Consider the following 19,682-nt stretch of genomic DNA (forward strand, 5'->3'; position numbering starts at 1 on the left):
ATTAGTTTTACAGCTGCGGCACTTTGTGGGTTTGTCTGTGATCAACGATACTGCACCGGTGAGACGCAGGAGTACTCGTTCGTCATTGGCTTTTGTTGCTACCATCTTGGCTGCGTATGGCAGGCACTTACACGCAGCTGATTTTTAAATCGAAAAATAACTGGTTTAATGCACTATAAGTACTTACAGGTTGTGCAGAAGTAATTGGCTCCTTAGTACCTGCAGTTAAGATTTCCGTTTAATGTTTAATTTGAATGAAAAACACTTGCAGTAACAATAAAATGCAGAAGCACAAGTTTAGGATAGCTTATTCACAGATGCCACTTGGTGGCTTGATACATATTAGTTCTTCTGTGTGATAGATAGATTAAATTTAGTGATCACAATCTTTAAAATTTCTTGATCACAATCTTTAAAATTTCTTGGGCCATTTTAGGTTTTGGCCTGGACAGTTTCTGAAACTGAATGTTTTTGTAGCTGTACTAATTTGCGTTGCTTTTAGTGCTTGAATTACATAAACATCAAAATTGTTTGGTCTAGTAGAACACATTCTAAGACACTTAGTGTGCACTTAAAAGTTGGTGCTATAATGCTGACTTTGACAATAAAGCTATTGTATTTTTGTCCACTTAATGATGACTAGATTAATTGATTACAGTAATTGTCGTAAGATATCTGTATAAAAGACTAGCAACTAGATCAAAATAAGCATGCATTTTTTTTTCTTTTTAATTTCTGAATCTTTCAAAAATCAAATTTCTATTGCTATCTGCTCTAAAAATAACATATGTAATGTACTTTCATATTTTTAGAGGTACTTGTGGCATAGTATAATTATTAAAAGAACATGTAAGACCACAGTAATAACTTTTAATTAATTAAGAAACATACAGATGTTTCATACTAAAACTAATAGTACATCTTCAGTGTCACAAACAGTTATAAGAATGGAATACAAGTAACGAACATTTGGTGGATCACCTATTAAAATACAATTGTTGCCACGTGCTAGGAAATGATAGAAAATAATAATTAATTAATATTAAAGATGATTTTTTTTTATTGATTACAAAATAAAAGTCTCCCAGATCTTCAAGAGAGAGACGATCATTTCGATTTAAATTCGGTCAGTATAAAATAGATTCACAACTTTCTTTAAAAAAGCGTTCATATTTGAACCTGCATCTATTGAGGAGAATAGCTTTATCCCACTGGATATTATGAGTAGTGTTAATACTTTGTTGTGCTAGACCAGACTTCTGAAGTTTGTTGTATTCAATATAATATTAATGTTCTTTAATTCTTTTTTCCACAGAACGGCCAGTTTGTCCAACATAAGAAACATCGCATTCACATGGTATTTGGTAAACGCCAGCCAAAGATAGAGATGACAGTTTATCCTTTGTAGAAGGCAATAAAGAGGAAATTTTGTTGATAGGAACATACGTGGGAATCGGTACTTTTTCAAAATTCTACCTATAGGTTCTGAGATTCCTGGAATGTATGGGATTGGAACTCTGTGGGCTGTTGAAGAACCTTAGGTATTGGAACATAAGATTCAATTACCTGTTGGATTTGATTGGGGCTGTAATTATTCGATTCCATTAACTTTAATGATGGAAAGTTCTTGTTTTAGATTACTGGAAAAGAGCAAACTTAATGTGCTCTATTAATTAGAGATTTAAGAATGCCAAGTTTTTGAGATGTGTGGTGAGCAGACGTTTTATGAATGTACCTGCCAGTAAATATGGGCTTTCGAAAGATGCTTGTAGATGTCCAAGAATGGTAAAGTACCAGAATTTTCTTTTTCCATGGTGAATTGAATACGTGGGTGAAGGCTATTTATCTGTTGTAGAAATGTGGAAAGCGCATTTTCATCATCCTTCATGGAGAAGAATTTATTAAGCAAACAGGAAAGTTAGGAAAACTATCTGTTTTATAAGGTAAGCTTCGAGCACAGATTGCCTTCCTCAAAAAATGTTGTGACATGAAAGTTACTCCTACATTTGCTGGTTTTAAAGAAACAATTCGGTCTCCTGGAGCCCACTATTTACATTCGTGCAAGTTTTTCCTTAATTTGTAACCAACTTCATACTGCCAAAAAAGAATTAGCTTCTAATATTAAGTCTATTTTGGATCTCGAAGAAGAAATTTCAGCTGTTCTTAATGATGAATTACTAGAACTCTCTCTGTCTATCAAAGATCCGGGAGACTTTTATTTTATGTAATCAATAAAAAAAACCAATTATCTTAAAGATTAATTATTATTTTCTATCATTTCCTAGCACGCGACAACAATTGTATTTTAATAGGTGATCCACCGAATGTTCGTTACTTGTATTCCATTCCTATAACTGTTTGTATGACACTGAAGATGTACTATTAGTTTTAGTATGAAATATCTGTACCTTTTATTAATTAAGAGTTATTACTGTGATCTTATGTGTTCTTTTAATAATGTACTTTCATATTTATCACCAGAATTTCTAAGGAGAAAAGATTTATAGAAAAAAAAAAGTTGTGTAAATGTTTGATATAAAGGAGATCTCAAGTTTATAGTGCAGGTTGAATGGAATCTATTATTATTATTACTTCAAGGTTTTCAGTTATTTATTTTATTTTATTTTCTGTTGCTAATTGGAGTTTGCCCGGAGGAAACTTAAGTAATATTAATTTCTTTCAGCAAAACTTGTACCTTTAGCATATGGAATTAAAAAGCTTCAGATTTGCTGTGTTGTGGAGGATGAAAAAGTCAGTATTGATTGGCTGCAAGAAACTATACAGGAAATTGAAGATCTGGTAGCTATTTCTTCTTTTCTAATTTATAATTATGGCTTATCTTTGTTTATACTTATTGTATATACCCTCTCCCCCTTTTTTTTTAACAGTTAACATGTAAAGCCTGAAATATATGCCTTAAATAAATAGTATTTATTTAAGTGTGTTTAAACATATAAACAGTTGGTTTATATGTAGTATAGTATTTAAATAGTGTTTTTTTTTTTTCATGTTCATTGAAAAAAAAGAAACAACTCATAGCACAAGTATCTCTTAAACAACACTATGCACCTTTTGTTTTATAAAGAGAATCATAATTCAGCTAGTTATAAATGTATTGATTTTGCCAATTAAAGAAAATTATTGTAGTTATACTTAATATAATATAATGACCTAGATGCACAATTTTTTCCTATAAATAAGTACTTTCTTTTTAATTGTATATTTGAAACTACTTTAAGACTTGCAGGTACTTTATCTGATAAAAGGATTACTTCAAAAAATGTAGAAAGTTTATTTTTCACTTGGTCAGACTATAATAAATTTAGTTTAATCCTTTATCCAAGTGTGTGCAAACAAAGTTTGCACCTGAAAGTATCTTCAGGACTGGGGTAAAGTGGTACAACACCGGGCAACTCCCTGCAAAGGTGGAGAAAGCTACCAACACTCCTATCTCAGTATCTCCCATAATGCAAAACACATCTCCTTGCGGATATGTATAATGTTATGCATTAAGGGAAGGGCCACTACCCAGACTAGTTTTGACCTTTGAGGTCTCTTCAGTGGGAGCCAGGCCTAAGTGGAGATACCAAGGCAGAAGCATTAGCAAGGTCATCTCCTCCTGTAGGAGCTGCCAAACAGTGTGCCACCTTTTTATTAAATTACTCTGGATTTAGAGAAAGATGTGCATGACATTATACATATCTGCAAGGAGATGTGTTTTGCATTATGGGAGATACTGAGATAGGAGTGTTGGTAGCTTGCTCCACCTTTGCAAGGAGTCGCCCGGTGTTGTACCACTTTACCCCAGTCCTGAAGATACTTTCAGGCGCAAACTTTGTTTGCACACACTTGGATAAAGGATTAAACTAAATTTATTATATTAAAAAAATGTAGTGATTGCATCCAAGGCTGTCTCTGAATCAGATTCAATTCACCTGATGAATTGAAACTGAGTACAACAGGAAGGACAAATGGAGACTGACTAGTAAGTAAAAGTGTCTCCAAGTGATCAGAAGTTATACGAAGAATTAGTGATTCTAGATTGTTGAAAGCATCTTCAGAGTAGCAGGACATGACCAAGAGCATACTCCAAGTTCAAGGAGAGATTAGAAACAAAAGTTCATTAACAATTAACATAACAAACATAATCTTGGCCAAGACTTCACTTAAGCATAAGTGTAAGACTTTGTCCTTGATAACAAATTATATTCTTGGTTGTATTCATCCTGATTTATTCAGGTGTGAGCAAACAAAATTTGGTACATGAAATATCTTCACAACTAGGCTACTTGTATATCTTTCAGAGGCATGTATAATGAAGATGTGAGACTGGTTTTGGCCATCAGAAAGGTTTTTATGAGATGGTACAGCATACGGCACCTTTATTAACAGTGACAAGCAACATACAGATGCAGTATAGTTTTATTCAACTTTTCTTGTTATCAAAGAATGTTTTTTTTTTTTTTTCTGCTGAGAACTATCTTGAGGACAAAGTTTTTTTTCCCATAAGAAAAGAGAAAAGCCTTGTGGTAACAGTAGTTCACATGCAAACTTTTTGTTTGCTTATGCTTTGGTGAAATAACATATTTTCCAACTCAGCCAGAGTAATGTGGTGTATACCATTTCACCATGTGTATATGAAAAAATTATTTGTTATCTAGATAGTTCTTAGCATATCCACTGATGATGATAAAAAGGATATAATTCCCTGTCAAGTATAATGTAGTTTCCAACTAGCAAAAAAAATAATAAATAAATAAATAAAATACTACAACAACAAGACACTTCATATCTTCAGTTCATATCACAACTAAAATTCATAAAGTCCTGAATCATAGTGGAAGTTCTAGTAATTACTGACTTCTATAAGAACAAACTGCTTTGCATCATCTTCATAAAAGTTAAAACTGTTTCTAACTGAATCGTATATTTGTTTGTGACAGGATATGTAGGAAGCTTTTTCCACTTGGTTAGACTATAATTAATTTGATTTAATCCTTTATCCAAGTGTGAGCAAACAAAGTTTGCACCTGAAGTATCTTCAGGACTGGGGCAACTCACGGTAAAGGTGGAGCAAGTGTCATCGCTCTTTGTCTTAGTATCTCCCATAATGCAAGGAGTCGCCCGGACTCCTTTACATGTCTGCAAGGAGATGTGCAGACATGTATAATGCTATGCGTTAAGGGAAGGGCCACTACCCAGAGGTAGTGATACCAAGGTGGAAGCAATGGAAAAGTCATCTTTATCTATATGAGTTGCCAAAAGGTGTCTCACCTTATTATTAAATTACTCTGGATTTAGAGAAAGATGTTGGAAGATTTTTCCCACTTGGTTAGACTATAATAAATTTAGTTTAATCCTTTAAGTTTGCTTACACTTGGAATAACAATTTTTCTCAGATACATTACTGTATTCCTTATAGTCACGGAATTTGAAATATTCAGTTATATCATTATATAATCGAAGCTGCTGTTTTATAGCAAGCACAACTTTCGTCTTTTTTACAGATATTTTCCTGGATGTACACTTTATAATAAGAATCACTAATTACTGAGAAATACACTGACTACTCGTTTAGAGCTAGTTTTGATCCTCACAACACATTTCCTACTTCTTCTGGGCTTGCACACATGTGCTAGGAGATGAGCCACACAAGGATATCTGCTTTTATGAATCAGATACTAGGTAAATTAGTTGTGCATAGATAATCTGTAAATCAAATAATCCACATCCAGATAATTGAGAGTACACTGTATACTGCATAAAATTCTTTGTATTTTAAAATAAAGCTTTGACAGTTACTTTTATGTAGGGAAAAAATTCTCATACAAAATTTAAAAAAAAAAAAAATGCTTCTCTATTTACAAGGGAGGATGTGGAAAGTTCTGATAACCACCTAGAACAAAAAATGTTTTTTCATATAAAAAACATTTTTTCAGAAAATATATTCTCCTTTAGGATATATAAGAAGACATAAAATTAATTTTTGTTCTAGGTATTTATCAGAACTTTCCAGACTCCCTTCTCTCGTAAATAGAGAAGCATTTCTTTAAAAGTTTGTATGAGTATATTGTGGTTCATTTTCTTTTGGTATGTAAAGGATAACTTAAATAACAAAATTCTAAACGATTATGATGACCTAGCTTCTATTTCGTACTTATACTGTGAAATCTACAGAACAAATGTATTCGTTGCCAGCATACATGGAGTCCACACCATTAGCAGTACAAATGGTAAAGGATAACAGTGGAAAGTGAATTTCTTATAAACAAAATGCAAGAGGGAAATGGCACTGGGGGCAGTGATTTGGAAGGGCATCATGAGGAATTCTTACAGGAATGTTAAAGCAAGACAAAAGAAGTAGGTAGCAGTTAAAAATTAAACTTTCATCTGCAGTTGTCTTGAGGGGGGGGGTGGATCCATTTTTAACTATGCAAATTTGAACTTAGTAGAGTAGGCAGAGAAGATGGGTAAACCAAATTTTGAATCTCAGAATTAAGTTAAAAAATTTTTAAACATAATTCTTCAGGCTTAGCAGTGTTTGCTGTAGTGAGAGTTTCCTATATCAATGTTTCCTTTTAAATTCTTGTCTGGAATGACACATCTTATTTCAAAAGTAATACAGAAGTACTTTACAAAATGAATACTCTTTAGTGAAAACTGTTGCTCAGTGTGATGATTCTTGCTCCTATGGTTTCAATTGGTTGAGTACATTATAAGAATAACTGGAAAAAATATAATTGGGGGTAGGAGGAAGTGATAATAAGCAATATATTATTATTTGATGCCTCCAGGGTGTCCAAAGACTCATCGAGGGAGGGTATCTGCTCTACAACTCAGTCTCCACCACTCAATCCACCAACTGACCTCAACTACACCAACGCCATCTACCACCAACCACCCCCACCACTAGTATTTCCACAGACAATCGCAAACATCCATGCCCACAGCGGGATTTGAACTTCGGCTGGAGAGCAGATACACTAACCACTCGGCCAGCCAGGCTGGCCATTTTGTTTGTTGCTGTGCAATCTGAAGCTCTAATTAAGAAACATTTTCTGAGTATAAGAAATAATATTCACAGTTTTAAATTATGTTCAAAGATAGTTTCATTGGCAATAATGCTCTTAATAAAATCATGATATCAGAATTCATTTGTAATTTAAAATTTACTCTCCAAAAAAGTTTATTCTGATATAGGTATTTCATTATTATTAAAATAATAATGAAATACTTATAAATAATAATAATAAAAAAAAATAAGTTATCAAATATTTGTAGCTATTTGATAACTTATTTGAATAGAGGGATGGAATATTTAAGTGATATTGTTGGTTAAATAATGACTGTTCAGAATATTTATATGTAATTTTTTAAGTTGCTAATAATTTTTTTTTCTTTGAACTTCTCTAGGTCCAGAGTGTCGATGTTGCTGCATTCAACAAAATTTGAGGCCTTACACTATTTCCTCTTACTATATAATAAAGATTCTTAATTTTATGTTTTCTTAGTTTTTGCTGCTGTTTAATATATATGCCAGTGTCACATAAATTCACAAAAGATAATTCCTGAGATGGGAGGAAAGAAAAAAAAATCCGATATTTATTTGTAGAATTTGAGTTGATTCGCTAAAAACAAGCAAAGGTTGGGGAGAGTGGATATTGCTTAAAATTTATGAAAAACATAAGGGTTAAGCAACAGATCAAATAAAACTCTTTTGTGGACAGATATATCAACTCTCACTGTATTTCATAGCAGCAGAACATACAAATAAGCTTTCACTGAAATTACTGCTTTGCTGAGAGACTCTCTCTCTCTACACATACGCATCTACACAAATTATCCTCTAAAGCAGTGGTCTCCAAACTTTTCGCCGTGAGGGCCACATTGGGTACTTCTGCACTGTTCAGCGGGCCGTAGTAAAAAAAAAAAACTCTAGAACTAGATATAGGAGTTTTATTGAAATGATAAAAACTGATAATTCCTGATTACAGAGTATGTGAGATTAAATTATTGTATATTAATGACAACGAACACTATCAGCAAATTCTCATATTTTTATCATAAATTTTAATCAAATTAAAATCTTATTAAACTCGGGTTCAAATTTTGAAGTGCTAATTACAAGTAGCGATTTCAAATGTTCATCAAATAAATTTGCCCTGTATTTTGACTTGATATATTTCATTCGGGAAAAAGTTTGTTTGCAAAGATACGTTGTCCCAAAGATGGAGATAAATTTACAATCAAATTTCTTCAAATTTGCTTGTAAAATTTTGTAAAATTCAAATTTATTTCTTCGTTAGTCCATTTTAACTGACCTTTTACAGTCAGAAAGACCGTACTTGGATTACAGTTACTTTTTGCTATTCGGGAATATATTTTGAACACAATTTTAATTAATGCATTTGAAATCTATCAACACCCCGTGTTTTTTTTGCGGATTCTTATTGAAAAAGTAGTCCAATTGGCAGGCCGGATAAAATCATATCGCAGGCCGTAGTTTGGAGACCCCTGCTCTAAAGAATATCTGTTGAGGAATTGATTCGTTGAGTGATTTTTTAAGGAAGAAAAAAATTATATTAATATTAATTTCATTCTTGTAAGGTAGAAATATAATTTCATAATTCATCCTGTGTAACTGAAGCACTTAGTTTGGTTCTCATAAGTAGTCTGAACTTGTCAGTAGTGTCCTGTTGTGTGTTATGAGGTTGACTAGCTTAACTGTGCACTTTTACTGAAAAAATGCCAGTTAAATTTTCAAATAAAGCATGTTGATACTCCTCATTTTGGTTTGTTTTTTATAATGGCAATGTAAGAACAGTTGTCAAGGGATGTGATTTCTTAACCATGCTGTCCTAAGTAAGTTTTTAGTGACTTGTACGCCAGCATTTATGAGAAACTGGATCATTTGATTCTATTTAATGCTCTTCACACAGTCATTTTAGAAACTTTAAAGCACTGGTATGTGCGAAACTTGCTCCAGAATTGGAATTCACCATTAATCATTGCTAAAAATATGCTTTAAGAGGTATATTCCAATTCTTGAGCAAGTTTGGTGCATATCAGTGCTTTAAAGTTTCTAAAATGACTGTGTGAGGGTCATTAAATAGAATCAATGACTGTGTGGAGGGCATTAAATAAAACATCTGTACTATTGCAAGAAACACCTTAAAGAGTCAATTTTGAGGCTTTTATCATTGAGTGCTTGCACATTTTGACGTGTGCATATATATATTCATTCACTGATGAAAGTACTGAAGGTGGAAAGCATAACACACATAATGAGCATTTATGCTCTGTTCAAAATCTACATGAAACAAATTTCTAGTATTGATTTTTCACTGCTGTTTAGCGTGGACTTATTAGAATCAGATCACAGCTGTTCAGCATTTCTCTCAGTAGAGAAACATGAGTTAGTATGTTTTTCCACTAAATATTTTTCTCCATTGCATATTTTCTGGTTATCTGAATGGTCATTATCTCATCCATAGGATAGGTCAAGATGATCCTTATTCATGGCCATCTAGATCTCTTGACTTTAACCCCCTTTAGATTGCACCTGGATTGGCATGAAAGCATCAGTGTATACACACACTGTTAATGCTAGTGATGTACACATAGGAATTTTGGATGCCGCAAACCAGTTAAAATGACCAACCAGTGATAGAACAACATATGCATTATTACAACATGTGGAAATATAAAGTAGGAAGTAGATGTTTTGAGCAATTGTTATAATGGCTTCATTGGTGTTAGTTTCTCAAATAATCAATTTTCCAACTTCTTAGCAAGTTTTAATATTATTTTACAAATTCTATATTATATCTACAAATTTAATTTTGTAGCATCTTAAATGTCTTATTTAACACAATTTTCTAGTTTTATCTTGCAGTTGTCATATACAGGTATCCCTCGTTATACATGATCTCATTTTACATGTTTTCGCTATAACACGATTTTAAAAAGTTAATTAAAAAAATCGCAACTGATTGCAATTTTGCAGTCACCCTTGTGCATGCATCACTTTGACAAGGTTGCATCATGCTGCATGTCAGATTCACAGAAGGTGTAGAACTAGTAAGCTCTATTGTTGGAGTCTTCTGCAATGTAAATATTATGTGGAAAAAAGAGGTAATTGTGATCAAAATACTTCCAAGATTCAAAAACAGAGAAAAGCTATAACACGGGAGGAAAAATTAGAAGCTATAAAGAGGTATGAATGTAATGAGCGCACAGTCGGCATAGTCAGAGCTACAGGAATTTCAGAATCAATTTTAAGAACAATAAGAAATCAAGCAGAGAATAAAAGAAAGTTGTAAAAGTGCGACGAGAATGTCGACAACTAAGATAACCTCATGTTGGAGGCTTAATGGATTGTATACAGCACTCAGAAAGGATTGAAACAGAATTTAATACTTCCTATATTTCGTCTCAGTCACTGAGACATCTTCCGGGATTACAAAAAACTAATGTAACATATTCGTCTCAGTCACTGAGACGAAATATACGAAGTATTAAATTCTGCCTTTTTGAGTACTGTATACAATCCATTAAGCCTCCAACATGATGTCCTCATAGCACTTAAGTTATACACAGACAACTAAGATAACATAGATAAGGGCACCAATTATGGAGAAATTGGAAAGGATGTTAGCCCAATGGATTGAACATGAAAATCAATGTGCTGTTCCGTTATCCACCTTGATTATCCAGGCTAAAGTGAAAAGTTTATTTGATGATTTGAATGCTATAGATCCTGATCCTAAAGTGAAATCTTTTGCTGCAAGTGCTGGGTGGTTTGAACATTTCAAGGTGCGACATGGAATCCATAATCTCAAGCTGACTGGCGAGGCTGTGGGAGCTGATGTTGTTGTTGCTGAGAACTTTCCAGCAAAATTTTTAAGTGTAATTCAGGAACATGGTTATTTGCCTCAGCAAGTGTTCAATCTTGACAAAACGGGGTTGTTCTGGAAGCATATGCCTAGTAGAACATTTCTATTGGTGCAAGAAAAGAGGGACCCCAGGTTTTAAAGCTTCCAAGGACCATCTCACTTTGCTGTTAGGAGGAAATGCATCTGAAGATCATAAAACTAAGCCACCGATGGTTTATCACTCTGAAAACCCATGCGTACTCAAAGGAGGATTTGCCTGTTGTATGGCGGTCAAATAAAAAAGCATGGATTACTGGAGCTGTGTTTGAGTCCTACTTTTGCAATAAGCTGCATCATGAATTGAAGGCTTATTGTGACAGGATAAATATACCCTTAAATTCTTCTGTTTCTGGACAATGCACCAGGACATCCTCCAAGTACCACTGAAATCAATGAGAATATCAGTTATTTTTCTGCCACCAAACACATCCCTCATTCAACCCATGGATCAGGGTGTTATTGCAACTTTCAAGAGTTATCTCTGCAGAACATTTTCACAGCTAGTTCAGGCTACATGTACCGACGGTGAAGATAAAATTTCAGTGAAAGAATTTTGGAAGAAATATGATATAAAAATGGCAATTGACAACATTGGAGAGGCATGGGCAGAAGTTAAGCAGTCCTGCATGAAGGGAGTTTGGAAGAAAATTTGGGCTGGAGTTTCTGATTCTAATGATTTTGATCCTGAAAGTGAGCTTCCCAACTCAAGACGTGACATAGTTAAAATGGCAAAATCTGTTCGATTTGAGGATGTGGATGAACTAGTCCCACTCATCAGAGCTCACTAATGAAGATCTTCTGGAAATGGAAAACAACATGAATGATGGAAGTCGGGAGCCCTTTGTTGCTGAGCCCATCAAACAGCTTTCAAAAAAAACAAATGACTGAATTTTTTAAACACATTGAGAGTACCATCAGAATAATTGAAGAAAATGATCCTAATGAGACTAGAAGCACCAAAGTTGTGAGAGAAATTCAGAATTCTTTAACTTGCCACAAAGAGGAAGAATGCTCGACTTTATTTCATTAAAAAAAGTTGAAGATCATCAGCCTGTCATCCCAGGAACTTCAAGAGAGTGATGGTCCAGACTCACCAAACCCATTCCATTCATTAGGTGTTTATGACATTGTATTAATTAAATTCACTTATCCAGCCATTCATTCATTAAAATTTCTTTTGCTCACAGGTGTGAAGTTTTCATTTTTTTTTTTTTTTTATCCTTCTGAAGAAACCCCTATCCCTATCTCACCCATGCTAAATTCAACTCATTTTATGCGATTTCGTGTTACACGATTATTTCATAGAACCAATTAATCACATAAAGCGAGGAACACATGTACCAGTTAAAAATTAAACCATATATGTGCACCCAATTATGTTGTATGTATATGGTTGCATGTTACTTGTGTAGGTAGTTCTGAATATATTTTATTTTACTACGTATATGATATGTATTATGGTTTTTAGTATTATTTTTCAGTTTACTGAAAAAACACATAAAATCCTTTTTTTGCTTGATTAAAAATTAAATTAAAATTGCCAAGAAATTATATTTTTGCTAATTACCATAATATCAAATATCATAGATATCCCATAATGCAGAGCACATCCTTTCAGACCTGTATAATGCTATGCATTATGGAAAGTCATTGGTTTCAACCTTTATTAAGGTCACCTTCCCATAATGATAACATTGTACATATCTGATGTGTGCTTTTCATTATAGGATACTGGGGCATTTGATGTGAAGTCATCAGCCTCTTTATGCAAGTTGCTTAGTTGTGAAGATACTTCACATGCAAACTTTGTTTTCTTATGCTTGGATAAGGATTAAACAAGAATATAATTTCATGGTAAGTTTAATTTGTAACCAAGTGGGGAAAACTTTCATCTATCTCTAATCCAGAGAATTTTGATATTAAGGTGATATTCCTTTTTATTACTTTTTTACTTTATGAGGAAATATGACTTGCATTCGACCTTGGTATCTCCTCTGGGTAGTGATCCTTCCCATAATGCATTACATTATACATGTCAGAAAGAATGCGTGCTTTGCATTATGGGAAACTACTAGGCTACTTGTATATAGAGGCTGATATGAAGTTATCAGCCTCCATATACAAGTAACCTAGTCGTGAAGATGCTTAACACAGGATAAAGGATTAAACAATAATATAATTTCTTGGCATATTTAATTTAGAATATATATAGATTGATTATGTTAGCCTAGTTGGCAGTAATTAGCATGGATAGCTTATTTTGAAGCCTGAATTGGCTTGAAAAAGTACAAGTACAAATAGTTTTATCTCTAGTTTGATCTTAGAGCTGACAAAGTATATTGACTAACTACTGTATACACATGATACCAAAACAACAACAAAAAAAGTAACACAAAGCAAAAAAGGAAAATTACTACTTTACACTGATCTGAAAAGTTCTCGGCCTGACAATGAAAAAACGAATTTATAATTTCCAAAATTATTTTTATTTTTCAACATAATCTCCCTTAAGACATTATCCCATCCCTGTAGTGGTTCTCAGTAAGATCTGCAAAATACCCCTCTACAGCTGCAATCACCTCTTGATTCAAAGAAAAATGCTGACCAGTGAGAAAGAATTTTAGTTTTGGGAAGAGATAGGTCAGAGGGAGCCAAATCTGGGAAATAGGGCAGATGTTCCAACAATTCATAGTTCAGATCCCTTATTTTCTCCATTGCCAAAGCACCTTTGTGGGTAGGTGCATTGTCCTGATGAAAGATGATTTTTTCTTCTACAAACCGGGTCTTTTCTCACAGATATTTTCATCTAGTCTGGTTAAAAGATCGGAATAACATTCCCCGGCTATTGTTTTACCCTTTTCAAGATAAACAAATAAACAAAATTCCTTTAGCATCCCAAAACACCGATGCCATGACCTTTCCTGCTGATGGAACCAACTTTGTCGTCTTTGGTGCTGAGCAACTGGCTTTTGTCCATGTGCGAAATCAGTTTTATTCTTGTTAAAAACACTTCAAGCACTTTTCAGAGATTTTCATGCGAGTGCGTTTTTGATCTGCTGTGAGCAAGCACGGCACCCATCTTGTGCAAAGCTTTTTCATTTGACAATTCTTCATGCAAAATATATCTTACACATTCTTATGAAATGCCTATAGTCTCAGCAATTTCATGCACTTGATGAATGATTTCTGGTGGTGTTACATTTTTTGGACGTTTTTCACATGGATCATCTTCAAGGCTGGTACGCCACGTTTAAACTCAGCAACCCATTTCGTAATTGTCGAAAACAAAGGAGAAGAGTGCCCATAAACTTTTATGAATTTCTTTTGCCGTTAAACCTTCTTTTTACAAAGAATTTTATAACCACATGATACTCAATTTTATCCATTTCAAGGGATACAGACAACACTTTTGCTTCAGACAGCTGTATAAAACAAACTACTTGATAGAATGACTTGCAATTTCACATGGATGCTTATGACAGATGTACTAACTTAGGGGGGGAAAAATAGTGCTGATAGTGTTGCCATCTATGGTTCAGGTGCAGAACTTTTCAGACCACCTTCGTAATAAAGAGAGGTGGAAGAATATCTTGAAAAATTATATATTGGAGTAAATGTGAATATTGAAATTATTGAAGACTTCAGTATGATGATGAATAAAAAAATGTTTTAGGACAGAGTTCCTGGATGAAATCAAAAAGAGTGATCAGTGAATTACTAACTGGAAAATTCTAGGAATTAAAAAAACAATCTGGGAGATTCAACAAAGGAAACATTGTTTAAAATGATTAAAGTCCGTTTAGAGAGAGAAGGAAAGTAAACGATTTCTGTGAAAGTCTACTGGGAACAATACCAAGAAGGGGAATGTAACATTTTGTAAAAATTATTGAATTTTAGGTTTAGTATACTTAATCATGTGTGTCAAAGAATATGTTGAATGTGCTGAAACATGATTCAAATCAACAGTTCATTGCTGCTTGGATGAAGACAAGTTTTGATTCTGGAATGTTTAAAGAATTAGCCTTAAGAACAACAATAGACAGAAATTAAGTAAATAAATGTGTAAATAAATTGCCTTTGTAGGTTTGGAAAAGGCTTTCAATAATGCACACTGGAACATTTTTTTTTAAAATAATGAAAAACAAAACAAGTACATATACAGAAAAATGAAGCGACTACAAAAATAAAGGCTTATGACAAGGCTGAACACTATAGCCTCTGCTTTATAATCTGTACATAAAGAATGCAGTGAAAGTGATTGGCAGAATACAGATATGATTTGTTTTAAATTAGCTGAGAATAAGCAAAATCAACACTACTTTAATAAAAATTAGTATTAGTACAAATGAGAAATGAATACATGAAAAACACAATATATAAGAAAAATTTAAATGTCCACAATTATCTCTGTTGGTATGTGTAATGCCAAAATATAAATACTATCAACTTATCTGACTGCCTTCTTAAAGTTATATGAATCTGTTATAAGGGTCAGGCAATGACAATCAAGGAAAAGAAGGAGTAGCCATAGTATTCAACATAAAATACGAGGCTAATCTTCTTGAATGGCAGGCAGTCTCAAGTAGAGTAATGTGGGCAAATATGAGAATGGGGAACTGGACAATGAGACTTATTTGTGCCTATGGTCCCACAGAAGGTTCTACTAAGGTAGAAGTGGAGGAATTTTTTGAGGCTTTAGAAAAAGCAACTGACACAATGAAAAAGGAAAAGTTGGTCCTTGTTGGGGATCTAAATAGTAGAGTAGGAAATGATTGTGAGACATACAAAAATATTTTGGGAAAATTTGGAGAAAAGAGCAAAGCTAATAATAATGGCAAATATCTGTTGGATTTCTGCTCAGGACATGGACTGGTTATTACTAACACCATGTTCCAACATAAAAATGTGCACAAATTCACATGGAGAGAAGAGGCTAGGAATAAGAAAAGTCTCATTGACTATGTTATTGTTGATAGTGAGATAGTGATGTTTTCTCCCTGGTGCAGGACACCAGAGTGTACAGAGGATTTGAAATTGGAAGTGATCACTATTTAGTCTTGAGCAGGATAAAATTGAATTTCATATTGAAAAGAATAACATGTAAGAAAGTTTTAAAGCGAATAAAAGTTGAGCAGCTCTCAGATGTGAACTGTAGACTAAAATACAGAAATATTATTGAAAAGAAAATGAAAGAGTTTGAGAACAGGAATCTAACCTTGGAGATTCAGTGACAAACTCTGAAGGAAACATTGATTGATTCTGCCAGAGAGGCATGTGGTGAGGTTGTGTGCAAGGATAAAAAAAATCAGAACTCCCTGGTGGACACAGGAAGTTAAAGAGGCAGTGAAGGAAAAGAAGAAAGCATATCAAAAGTTCCTGGCAAATAAGTCAGCTTTTACTCTTACAGAATACAGAATACAGAGACAAATGTAAGAAAGCTAAACAGTGTGTAAAACTAGCTAAACAAAAGTCATGGGAGGACTTTGGCAAGAATATAGAAAATAAATATCAAGAAGGTGGCAAAATATTCTGGAGGTTGTTGAAGAAGCTTAGGAATGGAGGAAAGAGTGCTGTAAAAGGAATTAGAGATGATAAAGGTGAAATGAAAACAGGAGAAAAAGATATCCTTGAAGTATGGAGTAATTACTTTGAAAAACTGCTAAATGAAACAAGCAGTGATGACAGCACAGTGATAAAAAACACTGACCAGGCATGCAGTCAGGAATACATATCCATACTTGAAGTAGAAAAAGCCATCAAAGGCTTGAAATGTGGAAAGGCAGCAGGAGTAGATGATATTCGACCAGAAATGCTGAAGTATGGTGGTATAAGAGTCTTACAGTGGCTGCACTGCATAGTTCAGAAAGCCTGGACAGAGGGACGAATTCCCGATGATTGGAGTAGAGCTCTCATAGTACCCATATATAAAAAGGGAAATAAAACTGAATGTGAGAATTACAGAGGTATTTCCCTACTGAGTGTTCCTGGCAAGATCTATGCAAGTATACTTGAGAAACGGTTGAGAGGAATTGTGGAAGAAAAGCTTGGTGAAGAACAAGCTGGATTCAGGCCAAATAGAGGCTGTCAGGATCAGATCTTCACTTTACGACAAATAGTCGAGAAAACATGGGAATATAACAGAGATCTGTATTTAAGTTTTGTCGATTTGGAAAAGGCATATTACAAGGTGCCAAGAGAGAAGCTATTCAATACACTGCAGTTATATGGTGTCAATGGGGCATTATATCAAGCAATACTTAGTCTTTATTTGAGTTGTGAGTCAGCAGTTAGAATTGAAGGAAGTACAGGAAGATGGTTTAATGTTAAATCTGGTGTGAGACAAGGATGTACGTTATCCCCTCTGTTATTCATTATATATATGGATCACATTATGAAGGAATGTGGCATTAAACCTGATATCAAAATTGGAGATGTTAATGTCAGCTCTTTGCTTTATGCGGATGATGTTATACTTCTAAATAAATCCGCTACAAGTCTGCAAGATTCTCTGACTAAATTGAATAGCTGTTGTAATAGATATGGTATGAAGGTCAGCAATAAAAAGACAAAGACAATGAAAATAGGCAGAATCATTGAAAATGTCAACTGTGTTGTGAATGGAGAACCGGTGGAACAAGTAAAACATTTCAGCTACTTAGGCACAATTTTTACTGAAGATGGTAAACTAAATATAGAAATAGACAACAGAATCAGCAAAGCTGGTATGGTGGGAAGTCAATTGAATAAATTCATATGGAATAAGAAAGAAATTAGTCGGAACACTAAATTAGCTGTATACAAGACTGTGTTCAAACCAATTTTAACTTATGGATCTGAAAGCTGGGTCAGAAGTAAAACACTTGACCAAAGACTAGAGACCGCAGATATGAGAGTCCTGAGAAAGATTAGAGGCGTGAACAGATGGCATCAATGGCAATATCATATTAAAAATGAGGATATTAGGAAAGAACTTGACATTGTCAGCATCCAGGAATGCGTTAGCAGAGCTAATCTCAGATGGTATGGTCACTTAAATAGAATGGGAGAGGAAAGATTAGCAAAACAAGTGTTCTCTGCCAGGTTGGCAGGAAAACGACCCAGAGGAAGACCAAGATATAGGTGGATTGATACGGTACAAAGTGCCTTAGACGATAGAAATATAAGATCTGATAATGTTGGAGTCTTGACAAGTAACAGACTGATTTGGAGGAAAATTGTGGATAGGAAGTTAGTAATGATGTAATTTTTTCATGTAGTACTGTCATATCCTGTACACCCCTTGAGGGTACATGGCAGGAATTTGATGATGATGATGATGATGTTATAAGGGTCAAAGCTGTATAATTGAGAGGAGATCTCCATATATATAGCCTTTAAAGGAATGCGGAGAACCGACCAGGGCTTCTGATCTAATGTCCAATCCTCACCTTCTCGTGGTGCACCCTGTTGGGTATCTACTTTGATACTTAACGAACGAGGATGGGCTGGCAATTTGGGATTTAGCCGACCAAATTGTATTCTTATTGGTTAAACCAAAATAAAAAATGATGGTACAACATGACAAAATTTCATGCCGGCTGGGGCGTCGCCCAGTTAAACAAGGCCCCCATTGTTTTCGCCAGGGAACCAGGGCGAACAGCGAAAAGTCGGCTACTGGAACAAATCTGAAAACAAACCCCAACTCAACATCACCAGAGTTAAAGATCGGTACTATCAACGTAAGAAGCCTGAATGGCAAAGAAATGGAGCTAGCTGAGGAATTAGATAAGTACCAGATCGACATAATAGGGGTGACTGAAACAAAAAAGACCAAAACTGGTGAGATCTTTCTAAGCAATAAATACAAAATGTTATATTCAGGCAATGACAATCAAGGAAAAGAAGGAGTAGCCATAGTATTCAACACAAAATACGAGGCTAATCTTCTTGAATGGCAGTCAGTCTCAAGTAGAGTAATGTGGGCAAATATGAGAATGGGGAACTGGACAATGAGACTTATTTGTGCCTATGGTCCCACAGAAGGTTCTACTAAGGTAGAAGTGGAGGAATTTTTTGACGCTCTAGAAAAAGCAACTGACACAATGAAAAAGGAAAAGTTGGTCCTTGTTGGGGATCTAAATAGCAGAGTAGGAAATGATTGCAAGACATACAAAAATATTTTTGGAAAATTTGGAGAAAAGAGCAAAGCTAATAATAATGGCAAATATCTGCTGGATTTCTGCTGAGGACATGGACTGGTTATTACTAACACCATGTTCCAACATAAAAATGTGCACAAATTCACATGGAGAGAAGATGCTAGGAATAAGAAAAGTTTCGTTGACTATGTTGTTGATAGTGATAGTGATGTTTTGTCCCTGGTGCAGGACACCAGAGTGTACAGAGGATTTGAAATTGGAAGTGATCACTATTTAGTCTTGAGCAGAATAAAATTGAATTTCATATTGAAAAGAATAACATGTAAGAAAGTTTTAAAGCGAATAAAAGTTGAGCAGCTCTCAGATGTGAACTGTAGACTAAAATACAGAAAGATTATTGAAAAGAAGATGAAAGAGTTTGAGAACAGGAATCAAACCTTGGAGATTCAGTGGCAAACTCTGAAGAAAACATTGATTCTGCCAGAGAGGCATGTGGTGAGGTTGTGTGCAAGGATAAAAAAAAATCAGAACTCTCTGGTGGACACAGGAAGTTAAAGAGGCAGTGAAGGAAAAGAAGAAAGTATATCAAAAGTTCCTGGCAAATAAGTCA

At 34.3% G+C, this 19,682-nt stretch overlaps 1 protein-coding gene across 5 annotated transcripts in view; it reads left to right on the forward strand.

Annotated features, from left to right (window-relative positions):
- The window catches only part of LOC150098732 (elongation factor 1-beta-like), a 131,421-nt gene extending 123,921 nt beyond the window's left edge, over positions 1–7,500 (forward strand). For all 5 annotated transcript variants that reach the window (XM_090404736.1, XM_090404735.1, XM_090404734.1 and 2 more), the window contains 2 exons: positions 2,684–2,799; positions 7,414–7,500. In XM_090404736.1, the coding sequence (XP_090260862.1) occupies positions 2,684–2,799; positions 7,414–7,452 (155 nt within the window). In that variant the 3' untranslated portion in view covers positions 7,453–7,500. The remainder of the gene's footprint in view (positions 1–2,683; positions 2,800–7,413) is intronic.
- The last annotated feature ends 12,182 nt before the right edge of the window (positions 7,501–19,682 follow it).

This window comes from Typopeltis vanoorti, chromosome 15 (genome assembly GCF_054136105.1).
Source record: "Typopeltis vanoorti isolate ZY-2024b chromosome 15, IOZ_Tvanoo_1.0, whole genome shotgun sequence".
In the NCBI taxonomy this organism is placed as follows: domain Eukaryota; kingdom Metazoa; phylum Arthropoda; class Arachnida; order Uropygi; family Thelyphonidae; genus Typopeltis; species Typopeltis vanoorti.